General features: G+C 39.8%; 2 protein-coding genes across 3 annotated transcripts in view; both read right to left on the bottom strand.

Moving 5' to 3' along the window:
• Positions 1-13784, bottom strand: part of LOC311292518 (uncharacterized protein) — a 1083963-nt gene that overhangs the window by 568563 nt on the left and 501616 nt on the right. The window lies entirely within an intron of this gene.
• The window catches only part of LOC311292554 (uncharacterized protein), a 37221-nt gene that overhangs the window by 20814 nt on the left and 2623 nt on the right, over positions 1-13784 (bottom strand). Inside the window, exon 1 of one of the 2 annotated variants that reach the window (XM_084412279.1) lies at positions 876-3316. The exons of the other annotated variant lie outside the window; for it this stretch is intronic. Coding sequence (XP_084268405.1) covers positions 876-907 — 32 coding nt within the window. The 5' untranslated portion in view covers positions 908-3316. Of the gene's footprint in view, positions 1-875; positions 3317-13784 lie in introns of those variants that run through there. 2 annotated transcript variants of the gene reach the window in all.

The raw sequence follows: 13784 nt of genomic DNA, 5'->3' as shown, positions 1-13784 counted from the left end.
CATAATGCTTGTGGACTTACACATATTCTGAATAATCAGTAACATACAAAGCCGCTCTTATACACAACTAAATAATAAAGAGTTATGACTTGTAGCAACAATAGGTTGTACATTAATATTAATATTAGCTCAAATGATCTATAGGGAATTTTAATAATTAACCATGAATATGATATATATTTTGCATATTACAGTTACATTAATTTATCGCAGCTGAACCAGATTGATATATGAATGATTACCATATCGGGTTATGGTTCGTCATTAATACATCAATAGTCTTATTTCAGCTCGAAGTTATGGGATAACTTTAATGGAATTAATTTAGTTATCAAACAATCTGTTTGTCCAGCAAACATTAAACGTAAGATTTAACTCTCAAGGAAAATTATCCTTCTTACAAACATAAGAAAGAGTATATTTTCCAGGCCTTGAAAAGAAACAACTCTCTGCGTTTGTAAAATTTAGGTTACTGAAATCGTAACAAGATAAAGCATATAGCTTAAGATCGAAAACATCTCATTGACTTGGTTCTATGGGCATTTAAAACAGAGACAATCAAGGATATATGGAATTTTAATAATTGGACTAATACTACATCGAAACTACGAGTATACACAGAGTAAAAACATATATTTACAACAGAAACATACGGACGAAAACATTACGAGACCAAACGGATAACAGATGAGAGAGGGAGAGGATGGAGGGGAGAAAGTGAAACTAAAGGTCAGGATGAGAGAGAGAGGATGGGTGAGCGAAAATGAAAGCAACCTGTGCGATCAGAGAAAGCACAGTTTAGGCAAAACTCGCAGACAGCAACCTTTTGACAGACAACAAGGACTCAGATCACCTTGAAAAAGGGAATATACAACCTTGAGCAGCATTTCGATTTCGGTACTTGCATGTGGTCTGTTGTGTTGACACCCGAAGGCACGTGTGTTGTTCTGAGTGGAGGCGTGCGTGTCTTCCGGTACTCGTGCGGACGCGGGGATTTCAAAAGAGTTGAAGTTGCTGACGTTCGCTTTGCTGAACGTAGGGCGAGTCCGAAGATGAAAATAAAGAAAAGACTTAAAGAAAATAGAAGAGAAACGGAGAATGGAGAATGCTCCCTAAAAGGGAGCCATGGACCCAGAAAACAGAAAAAAAGTGCTCACAGAGAGACTTCGGTGTCAGCCTCTTATGGAGAGGATGGGTTCACGCCTCTGTTCGCACGAACAACCAATGAACATCCAAAGATCTGAAGCGGGAAAGCTCCCTTTGTCTCTGGGGAAACACCCACTCGAGTGAGTTATGGTGTTGTCAAATTTGAGAAGATTTTCTCAAGACATATGAAATGTGTCCAATTATACCAATTACTGCAGTTGGTTATCGAAATTCAACTCCGTTAGATTGAGAGCATTACAGAGACATCAAACACATCACATGAAGGTTAGAGAAATGCATAATTACAAACATTTTAAAGTTCGTTACATGGCTAGAAATAAGGTTTACCCAAAATGTGTTGTACACTAGGCTACAAATGGAGATGAAGCTTAAGGAACTAAACACGGTACACACCTGATTTGTCTAACCTTATTACCAAAGTTTACCAGAATACACAAACTACACCACGTAAAAGAAAAATTATGAGATGGGAAATGACATCCATGTTTACATTTCTTTAGTGGTTATACATATAGAAAATGTAGGATTTAAGTAGGAGTAAAGATTAACACTTTAATTCTGCTCCACTCCTAAAATCTCCGTTGCTTGACATTCCATTAGGCAATAAAACAAAGTGCCAGAGAACGTTGGTGAACATTCTCTAACTAAAACACTTATTGATTAAAGAATACATTTCAAAACCACACCTCTATTATAAAGCAAAACTAATCACACATACATATCGGAAGGTATACATTCAAGAGCATATTTCTATATGAAGTTGCACCCAAAGGATGTTTCTAAGTTCTAATACAAAGGTGTGTATGTGTGTGTGTGTGTGTGATGCTCTGTGTCTGGAATGTCACATAGAGAGTTTCGTTATCTTTTTGGTGCAGAGAGGGAGGAAGTGGGTTTGGAATGCAGAACTTTGCAAAGTTAAGGGAATGTGTTGACTGGTTATCCTCCAAGGTGCAATAAAATGTTGCGAAAGACCATTTTGTCGCAGACTAGCTGGAGCCGAAGCATGATTTGCACTCACGAGTTCAAAGTGCAAAAGCTTTTGTATTCAAGAAGAAATGTTTTTAGCAACACAGAGTATTTGAATTTGTTAATTCAAAACCAAACGGACGAATGATTCAATAGCCAATGTTGTTACAGACTTCAAATGTTTACTGTATACCACAATCAAAAACAGCTTAAACAAAAAAAGTAAATGAACATCTGCAGAGAGCACAGTCAAAGTGTAGATTTTTGTGACTGGCATTGCACTGATACACACTTGTGACCATGGAGGGCCGTATAACTTATGTATAACAGATCGGTTTACAGCATATTGATGTGAAAACTAAACAATAAAGAAAGCGGCTCTCATACAAAAAATACTAAATAGGTCACAATGAAATTGCCAATTTTCCATACGTTAGCTTTTAACGAAGAGGGTGCCGTTTGAATTTGGCGCTCAGAAATCATGCGTCTCTGTTATGTGCACGCCACAGACTGTCAGCGCACTGTACGTCCGCTTTAGAGTTCCGCCAATATTACGTTATCAGAGAAAAAAAAAAACGATTTTTGACATTTGTGAATCCATTCAGAATCGATTTTTTCCCCACCCCTACTCAGATCTATGATGATCAACTAGCGTGTTCATTTTCATCCAGCAGACTTTTGCTGACAAATAAACAGTGAAATAAAGTTAAAGGTAAAGACCCATTCGGGTCTCAGCCTACTGGCCCTGACTGAGACCTGGATCAGACCAGAGGACACTGCCACACCGGCTACCCTCTCCACTAATTTCAATTTCTCACACACCCCTCGCCTGACTGGTAGGAGTGGAGGTACTGGTCTGCTCATCTCAAACAATTGGAAATGTGATCATTTACTGTGTGACAAGGGCTCATTTGAATCACATTCAATTACCATCACTAGCCCTATTAAAATCCATTTTGTAGTTTTATATTGTCCCCCAGGGCAGCTTGGCAGTTTCTTGGAAGAGCTTGATGTGCTACTCTCATCCTTCCCTGAGGATGGTACTCCTCTCATAGTTCTTGGAGACTTCAACAGCCACCTAGAAAAACCTCAGGCTGCTGATTTCCACCCTCTGCTTGCCTCATTCGACCTCAAACGAGTATCTACCACGGCTACTCACAAATCAGGTAATAAATTGGACCTTATTTACACACGCTACTGCTACACTGATCATTATTATTATTATTATATTATTATTATTATTATTATAATTATACATTTTATTTATAGGCGCCTTTCTTGACACTCAAGGTCACCTTACATCATCATCAACAACAATAACAATATTTAAGTAAAGACAATGAGATACAATACAATTAAAAAAGAAAATGCAGTTGTGGTCAAAGGGAATAAGCTATTCTAAACAAATGAGTTTTGAGTTTTGATTTAAAATGTGAGAGGGAATCAATATTACGGAGGTCCGGTGGAAGCGAGTTCCTGAGCTGAGGAGCAGAGGAGCTGAAAGCTCTACTCCCCATAGTCACAAGGCGGACACGGGGAACAGTGAAATGAATAGAAGAAGAGGATCTAAGGGTACGAGCGTGTGTGGGTATATGGAGGAGATCAAAAAGATATGAAGGGGCTAGATTATGAATGACTTTAAAAGTAAGGAGAAGTAATTTATAGTTGATACGGTAAATGATAGGGAGCCAATGGAGCTGTTGTAAAATAGGAGTGATGTGATGAATAGAAGGGGTACGAGTAATGATACGAGCAGCTGAGTTTTGGACCAGTTGAAGTTTATGGAGGGTTTTATGTGGGAGGCCAAACAAAAGGGAGTTGCAATAATCTAAACGGGAGGTGACTAAGCTGTGAACAAGAATGGCAGTGGAGTGAGGCGTGAGGAAAGGACGCAGACGGTTGATGTTTCGAAGATGATAATAAGCAGACCGGGTAACATTATTAACATGGGATGTAAAAGAGAGGGTGCTATCGAAGATGACACCCAGACTCCCAGAGTTGAAGATGACACCCAGAGTTGATGTTGATTTTGTACCTATAAGAAGCAATTCTGTTTTATTGCTATTTAATTTAGGGAAGTTTGAAGTGAACCAGGATTTTATGTCAAGAAGACAGTTAGTAAGGGAAGATGGTGGAAGTGTAGAATTAGGTTTGGTTGAAAGATAGAGCTGGGTGTCATCTGCGTAGCAATGGAAATTGGAAATATACTGTACATACATTTTCAACGGAGGGACAGAAAGCTCTCGGACTAAATCTAAAATATCTTAAACTGTGTTCCGAAGATGAACGGAGGTCTTACGGGCTTGGAACGACATGAGGGTGAGTCATTAATGACATAATTCTCATTTTTGGGTGAACTAACCCTTTAACCTTAGTTTCGAAAAATAAATAAATACAATCATCATTTTTCATGAAAAAAATCTAAACTACCTAAACTAGGCAAGGCAAGGCAAGGCAAGTTTATTTATATAGCACATTTCATACACAATGGCAATTCAAAGTGCTTTACATAGAAGAAATTAAAATAATAAAAGAAATAAGAATAATTAAAACAGTTTAGAAAAATAAAATAAAATACAGTACAGTACAAACAGTCGGACGAACATTGGCACAGTGCTCATTCAGTAAATGCATAGCTAAACAGATGTGTTTTGAGTCTGGTTTTGAAAGTGACTACTGTAGGAGCACATCTGATCTCCTCTGGAAGCTGGTTCCAGCTGCGGCTGGCATAATGGCTAAAAGCAGATTCGCCATGCTTAGAGTGAACCCTTGGTATTTCTAGCTGATATGATCCTAATGATCTGATCTGTTGGGTTTATATTCAGTGAGCATATCTGCTATGTATTGAGGTCCTAGGCCATTGAATGATTTATATACCAGTAATAATACTTTAAAATCAATCCTAAATTTAACTGGGAGCCAGTGTAAAGACCTGAGGACTGGTGTGATATGTTCATATTTTCTGGTTCTGCTCAGAATCCTGGCGGCAGCGTTCTGTATGAGCTGCAACTGTCTTATGGTCTTTTTGGGAAGTCCAGTGAGGAGTCCATTACAATAATCCACCCTGCTGGTGATGAAAGCATGAACAAGTTTCTCTAAGTCTTGTCTGGAAACAAAGCATCTAATTCTTGCAATATTTTTCAGATGATAGTATGCTGATTTAGTTATTGCTTTGACATGACTATTGAAACTAAGGTCTGACTCTAGTGTCACACCAAGATTCCTGACTTGATGTTTAGTTGTTTGACCCCTAGAGTGAAGGTATGCATTCACCTTGAGAACTTCATCTTTGTTTCCAAACGCAATGACTTCAGTTTTGTCTTTGTTTAACTGAAGAAAGTTTTGACACATCCAACTGTTGATTTCATCAATGCATTGGCACAGGGAGTCAATGGGGCTGTAGTCGTTAGGCGATAGGGCTAAGTAAATCTGTGTGTCGTCTGCATAGCTGTGGTAAGAGATTTGGTTCTTTCTCATTATTTGGCTCATTGGGAGCATATACAGGTTGAACAGGAGTGGTGCAAGAATTGAGCCTTGAGGGACTCCGCATGTCATGGATGTCCACTCAGACTTATGGTCTCCTATACTCACATAATAACCTCTCCCATCTAAGTATGACCTGAACCATTTTAGAACTATCCCAGAAATCCCCACCCAGTTTTCCAGTCTGTCAAGAAGTATGTTATGATCGACAGTGTCAAATGCAGCACTGAGGTCGAGTAGTACCAGCACTGATAATTTGCTTGAATCAGTATTTAAGCGAATATCGTTTATTATCTTTATGAGCGCTGTCTCTGTGCTGTGGTGCGGTCGGAAACCAGATTGAAAATGGTCAAAGGATCCATTCAAGCTCAAGAATTTGTTCAGCTGATTGAAGACAACTTTTTCAATGATCTTGCCTATGAAAGGAAGATTTGAGATCGGTCTATAGTTGCTTAATATGGTCTTATCCAGATTGCTCTTTTTCAGGAGGGGCTTGACAACTGCAGTTTTCAGGGAGTTTGGAAAACTCCCAGAGAGAAGTGAGGCATTAACCACTTCTAGAAGATCTGCTTCTAGACTGTTTAACACACTTTTGAAAAAAGATGTGGGAAGTGTGTCGAGAGCGCAGGTTGATGTTTTAAGGTGCTGTACGGTTTCTTCCAAAATGTTGCCATTAATTTCTTTGAAATCAGACATAGTAACTACTTTCTCAGGTGGTTTGATCTGTCTGACCCCAGTGCAACTCAAGGATGTGCTGATCACCTTTCTGATATTATTGCAAACTATTATATAAGCAAACTCACTGCACTTGCTGTCTGAGAGCATTTCACTGGGAATCTGGCTTGGGGGGTTTGTCAGTCTCTCTACAGTAGCAAAAAGAGTGCGTGTGTTGTTTAAATTGCTGTTTATAATATTTGAGAAGAAAGTCTGTCTAGCTTTGCCTAGTTCCATATTGAAAGCATGAAGGCTGTCTTTGTAGATGTTATAATGGACTACAAGTTTTGTCTTCCGCCACATGCGCTCTGCTTTTCTGCATTGTCTTTTCATATTTTGCACTGTTGTTGAGTTTCTCCAAGGTGCTTTTTGTCTGCCACTCTTCTTCCTGACTTTCACAGGAGCAATATCATCAATTACACCTTTAACTTTTGAGTTAAAAGAATCGAGGAGAAAATCAACAGAGTCAGCAGATATGCTTGGTGTTAAGGATATAGCCTTCATAAATAGGACACTAGTGTTCTCATTTAAGCATCTCTTCTTGACAGACACAGATCTAGCTTCAATGGCAGGAGAGATCAATATATCAAAGAAAATACATAAATGATCAGACAGTGCTACATCCTTAATAACAATCAATGAAATGTTTAGACCCTTACTGATAAGTAAATCTATAGTGTGTCCACGATTGTGTGTGGGTCCATGTACATGCTGAGTCAGATCAAAAGTTTTTAAAACAGTTTTGATTTCTTTTGCCATATTGTTTTCTGCATTATCTATGTGAATGTTAAAATCTCCAGCAATGGTAAAACAGTCAAACTCTTGAGGTAATTGTTGATAACAGTTCTGTAAAGTCCTCAGCGAAGGCTGGAGAGTATTTTGGAGGCCTGTAAATAATGATGAGTAAAATGCGTGGAGCACCTTTTAACACAATACCCAGATATTCGAAAGAAGGGTAATTCCCAAATGATATTTGCTTACATTGATAGATATCTTTAAAAAGAGCAGCTAGACCCCCACCTCTCTTAACAGCTCTGCAGACACTCATAAAAGTAAAGTTAGGAGGGGCTGCTTCATTGAGGACTGTTGCACTGCAGCTGTCTTCTAGCCAGGTTTCATTTAGAAGCATAAAATCTAGGTTGTTTGTGGTTATTAAGTCGTTAACTAGAAGTGATTTATTTTTAAGTGAACGAATGTTTAAAAGTGCTAACTTAACAGTCTTACTTTTTGTCCCCACATCAATCTTACTTTCACATGTAATAGGCAGCAGATTAGATGGGTTTGCTGTACGGCTATTGAAGGCCTTAGACTTTCTATCTTGTAACAGAACAGCAATAGAGAAAGATACAGGCACACTGGGTTCCCGCTTGTTTTGTAAACATTTGAGAAAGTTACTGTTATCAGAGCGGGCACCCGACACATATCACTGAGAGCTGGTATCAGTTGTTTTTGGTTCACCTCGAGCAGAAGGAGGAGGGTGTGGGCCCTGGCGTTGTGGCAGAGGCCGAAGAGCTCTCACAGGAGGGGGAGGGCGAGCTGGGCCCGCAGGCTTTGGTGGCAGCGGTGCCTGTCGTTTTTTGGTTGTTATCTGGGGGCTTGCAGCAAAAGAGTGGGATAGTTTGGTTCCAGCATACACCAGTTCTTCCATTTTCTGTGAGAAGCACAGTAGTGGCGTTGCTGGGGAGAGGGAAAAGGTGTCTGGTGAAAGGGGCTGTTGCTCTGGTGTTATAGGAGGCTGTGATATGCTGTCCTGGCTTCCCTGGCTGTTTTCCAGGAAGTCGTCCTTGGGTGCTGAATCTTCGAGCAGCTCTAATATGTCTGTCTGTGGTGAGCTCTGTGGGCAGGGCTCAGCTGAGATTGAGTCCGTGAGCAGAGGTTGTTGTGGCGGAGTGGTGTTATCATTGTCCTTGTGTGATATGTCAACCGCATGTCCATTTTGCTGCTGAAGTGAAGTCCCGTGGTCATTCATACTGTGTCCAGGTGTGTGTGTGCCGTTCAGATTGAGTGGATTGGCACACATTGCAGAAGGATGATTGAGGGAGAAGTAGAAATTGTCCTTTAACACTCTTGAACCAAGTTTGTTTGGGTGGTGGCCATCCCGATGAAAAAGTTGTCTCTGACTCCAGAAAAGATTGAAATTGTCAATGAAGTTTACACCTTTTATATTGCAGGTTTTTTGCAGCCATGTATTTAGCCCAAGCAACCGTGAAAACCTGTTTGTTCCTCTTGCTGGTAGTGGTCCACTGATGAATGTTTGAACTTTCAGTCTTTTAAGTGTTTCAAAAAGTTCATTGAAATCCTTCTTAAGGAGTTCTGACTGCTCTTTATGAATATCATTCTTCCCCACATGAATGATGAGTCGATTTGCAGTCTTATGTTTCATCAGAATGTTCTGAAGTTCCCTGTTTATATCAGTTGTTGTTGCTTGTGGAAGGCAGCACGTAGTTGTATCCCTGCTGCTAATGTTTCTGATTATGGAGTCCCCCACTATCAGAGTCCTGGGCCCGGCTGCGCTCTGAGCTGAGTGCCGCTGTCTGCTCGACCTTGAGCGCCAGTTAGCATCAGTGTTAGCTACTGGCCCATTCAGTCTGTTTTTGATCACATTCATCACATTTGGGGATTCCTCATTTACATTCATTAGTACTTCAAATCTGTTCTCAAGATGTATAGGCAGTGGTAGGAGACCAGTGTTTGCAATTCTTGTCAGAGCTGTATCTGGGGTAGAGCATGCTACTGCGGCAATATGTGAGGCTCGTGACAATCTGATGTCTCGAGTGCCTTTGGGTCTCGCTCCCTGTATGTGCCATCTATTTGTAAGTCGATCGGCTTGTTTCTCTACCTGTCGAGGAGCACTAGTTTCATGGGACTCACCGGCTGTATGCTGAGGCTGTCCATGACGAAGCTCTGTTGTGTGCTTCGTCTGGTTTGGTGGTCCCGTAAGTAACTTTGTTTCAAGAACTGCAATCCTTTGTAAAAGTCTGTGGCAGTTGGTGCAGCAAGTAGATTCTTGAACCTGAAGAGGCATTTTCTCTCTTATCCTGAATGTAGGCAGTTGTGTTTTCCTTTCCCGGAATGTAAGCTGGTCGGGTAAAAGAATTCTGCGTTTTTGTAGTAATCCAAACTTTGTTGTCTGAGCACTGTGCTGTTTGCTGAAGATAAAATTAGGTGATAAAAGGAAATAAAATATAAAAATATAGGAGATAAAATGTAAAAGCGATAGAGCAAAGCGTGAAGCAGTAAGCAAGAGCGTCCGAACAGTAGCTGAGCAGTAAACTACCTAATCTACCGTGGTATATCAATGGTATAATTAATACAATTACAATTAATTTGGTTTGTCGTGATTAATTTGTGTTCATAATCAGTAAAAAAAAAAATCTTCTAACAAGAATAAACACATATGAACAATTAAATTATCATTGTATTATTAATTATTTTTATATCTTGAAACTACCCAAGCAGCGTTTCGCGCTCAGATGTGATGGTGGAATGAATACATTACCAAAATGTGATTGCAGAATATATTTAAATTATCCATCAAATTGTCATTTTCTCCTTACTGTCTTGCGAGTTAACTATAATGCCTGACCAGTTAATTACTTGGTGAACAAAGAAAACATTTTGGCATTAGGGATTGGAATTAGTTAATGCCTAAAAATGTTAAAGTTTTACCTTATAAATAAAATTTAGTTTAATTTTAAAATTCGATGCCGGAGTGAATGGGAACATGATTTATTGAAAATATTTGAAATAAGTGTTTCTTAAGTCAATACTTTTTAACGGCTTGTCAACTTTCCATTCTTCTTCTGTGAATGCTGATTCTTGTCAGCGCTGGATTCTAGTCAGTGCTTGAGCACTGGTCTATGACTGGAAAAATAATAGAGTCGTTGCAAAAGTAATGATACATAGCTTACGCTACATGTCGCATTAAACTGGAAGAAGAATCACAATAAGCGTATTGGTGAGAACACTCATTTAAACAATATAATAATAATTTTACACACACCCGAACTTGACTGCACATCATATTTTTGACATTATTGATACTGCTTTCAATCGTAATGCAATAGAAATTAACACAAAAACACCTGCCTAGTGCCTACCTACAACACTGACGGTGGACTTGCGGTCAGGAGTAGAGCGGCTGCTGACGAATGTTTTTTTTTTGTTTTTTTGTTTTTTGAGCGCTGCTGACGTATTCATTCACCATAGACGTATGCGCGTTCACACACAATATGACATCACACTCTGTGTATATGTTTTACAACATAATTTAACATATACATACTCCTAACACTTTTTAAATAGCCCACTTAAAGTGTTTATTACAAATAAATTACTAAATGCTTAAAATGAATAAAAGAAAATTAACAAAAATTTACGTTATATATTTAATCATGAACGGCCCCCCATTAACACCTGAACGCCCCCCTTTCAAAAATCTTGCTTCCAACGCTGTCACAGTGTCTGGTTTGTGTTTCCCTGGGTAACCACTAGAGGTCCTCTTTCCCCCACGGTGTCATTCACTCTTGAACTGCATTTCCCACAATCCTTGTCTGCACTCATCACTGTTCATTGCACCCAGCTGTTCCCCATCATGATTGTTAGTTTCTGTGTGTATAAATACCCTGCCTGTTTAGTGTTTGTTACGGAGTACTTGTTATTCGTCACACCACTTCTGAGGTCTGTGTTCTAGCCTTTCCTTGTTTTGTTTCTTGTGTTTGGATTGATTATTTGGATTTTGACCCCTGCCTGGATGACTACGATTTTGGATTGCCCAATAAAATATACTCCTATTGATCCAAATACCTTTTCCCGTGTGTGTTCCGTGACAAACACCCCCCGTTGCTCTCTGAATGCCCCCGTTGAGAACCGCTAGTCTAAAAGGATGGTGTGTGAAATAGTATCGAAGGCCGCACTCAAATCAAGCAGAAGAAGAATGGATAGTAAACCAGAGTCAGCCGCTAGGAGAAGGTTGATAGTGATTACAAGTAGTGCTGTTTCCGTGCAATGAAAAGGACGGAAACCAGACTGGAATTGTTCATCTAAATTATTGTAGGAAAGATGAGTATGGAGTTGAGCAGCAACTGTTTTTTCTAGAATTTTGGAGATGAATGGAAGATTTGAAATAGGACGGAAATTAGTATGGTCATTGGGATCTGAACCAGGTTTCTTAAGAATGGGAGTTACAGCAGCTGTTTTAAGAGAAGGAACAATTCCAGTGGTAAGTGAAGAGTGAATGATGTTAGTAATGAGAGGGGACAGAAGAGAAACAGTGGCTTTCACAAGCACAGTTGGAAGGGGTCTAATCTGCAGGTTGAAGATTTGGATTTTTGAATGAGTTCATTAATTTAATTTACTGAAGGTAAGGTAAATGCTGAGAGTAGACAGGTGGGAGCAAATGAAACTGGGACAGGTGAGTTCGCACCAGAAGTAGACATACAGTGAGGAAAATAAGTATTTGAACACCCTGCTATTTTGCAAGTTCTCCCACTTAGAAATCATGGAGGGGTCTGAAATTGTCATCGTAGGTGCATGTCCACTGTGAGAGACATAATCAAAAAAAAAATCCAGAAATCACAATGTATGATTTTTTAACTATTTATTTGTATGATACAGCTGCAAATAAGTATTTGAACACCTGAGAAAATCAATGTTAATATTTGGTACAGTAGCCTTTGTTTGCAATTACAGAGGTCAAACGTTTCCTGTAGTTTTTCACCAGGTTTGCACACACTGTAGGAGGGATTTTGGCCCACTCCTCCACACAGATCTACTCTAGATCTGTCAGGTTTCTGGGCTGTCGCTGAGAAACACGGAGTTTGAGCTCCCTCCAAAGATTCTGTATTGGGTTTAGGTCTGGAGACTGGATAGGCCACGCCAGAACCTTGATATGCTTCTTACAGAGCCACTCCTTGGTTATCCTGGCTGTGTGCTTCGCGTCATTGTCATGTTGGAAGACCCAGCCTCGACCCATCTTCAATGCTCTAACTGAGGGAAGGAGGTTGTTCCCCAAAATCTCGCAATACATGGCCCGGTCATCCTCTCCTTAATACAGTGCAGTCGCCCTGTCCCATGTGCAGAAAAACACTCTCAAAGCATGATGCTACCACCCCCATGCTTCACAGTAGGGATGGTGTTCTTGGGATGGTACTCATCATTCTTCTTCCTCCAAACACGTTTATTGGAATTATGACCAAAAAGTTCTATTTTGGTCTCATCTGACCACATGACTTTCTCCCATGACTCCTCTGGATCATCCAAATGGTCACTGGCAAACTTAAGACGGGCCTTGACATGTGCTGGTTTAAGCAGGGAAACCTTCCGTGCCATGCATGATTTCAAACCATGACGTCTTAGTGTATTACCAACAGTAACCTTGGAAACGGTGGTCCCAGCTCTTTTCAGGTCATTGATCAGCTCCTCCCGTGTAGTTCTGGGCTGATTTCTCACCTTTCTTATGATCACTGAGACCCCACGAGGTGAGATCTTGCATGGAGCCCCAGTCCGAGGGAGATTGACAGTCATGTTTAGCTTCTTCCATTTTCTAATGATTGCTCCAACAGTGGACCTTTTTTCACCAAGCTGCTTGGCAATTTCCCCGTAGCCCTTTCCAGCCTTGTGGAGGTGTACAATTTTGTCTCTAGTGTCTTTGGACAGCTCTTTGGTCTTGGCCATGTTAGTAGTTGGATTCTTACTGATTGTATGGGGTGGAAAGGTGTCTTTATGCAGCCAACGACGTCAAACAGGTGCATCTAATTTAGGATAATAAATGGAGTGGAGGTGGACATTTTAAAGGCAGACTAACAGGTCTTTTAGGGTCAGAGTTCTAGCTGATAGACAGTTGTTCAAATATTTATTTGCAGCTGTATCATACAAATAAATAGTTAAAAAATCATATATTGTGATTTCTGGATTTTTTGTTTTTAGATTATGTCTCTCACAGTGGACATGCACCTACGATGACAATTTCAGACCCCTCCATGATTTCCAAGTGGGAGAACTTGCAAAATAGCAGGGTGTTCAAATACTTATTTTCCTCAGTGTAAGGTGCTGGTGGATATGTTCAATTTTTAAAGAAAAAAAATGATAATATAGAATTACAAAAATCAGAGGAATACAAGTGAGGAGGAAGTGGATCCCGAGGTTTTATGAAGTTTGTAATAAGTGAAAAAAAGGGTCTTTGAATTTCCTTCACTTGAACTGATTAAGCCAGAATAATAGGTGGTTTTAGCTTTAGAAATCGAATCTTTGTAAAAAAGAATGTGATTTGAATTCATGTCCTTAGGGTTAGGGTTAGGGTTAGGGTTAGGATTAGAAGGTATTCCTTTTGTTTTAAATTTTCTAAGAGTGGGAGTAAACCAAGGTGCAGAGAGAGTAAATGAAACAGTCCTGGTTTTGAGTGGAGCAAGGTTATTAAAGAGGTTATGAAGGTTGTAGTTGTAGTGAGAGAGCAG

The sequence above is a fragment of the Rutilus rutilus genome (assembly GCF_951802725.1).
Source record: "Rutilus rutilus genome assembly, chromosome: 6".
NCBI lineage: Eukaryota > Metazoa > Chordata > Actinopteri > Cypriniformes > Leuciscidae > Rutilus > Rutilus rutilus.
The sequence above is the reverse complement of the archived record's forward strand: the minus strand, read 5'-3'. Positions and strand labels throughout refer to the sequence as shown.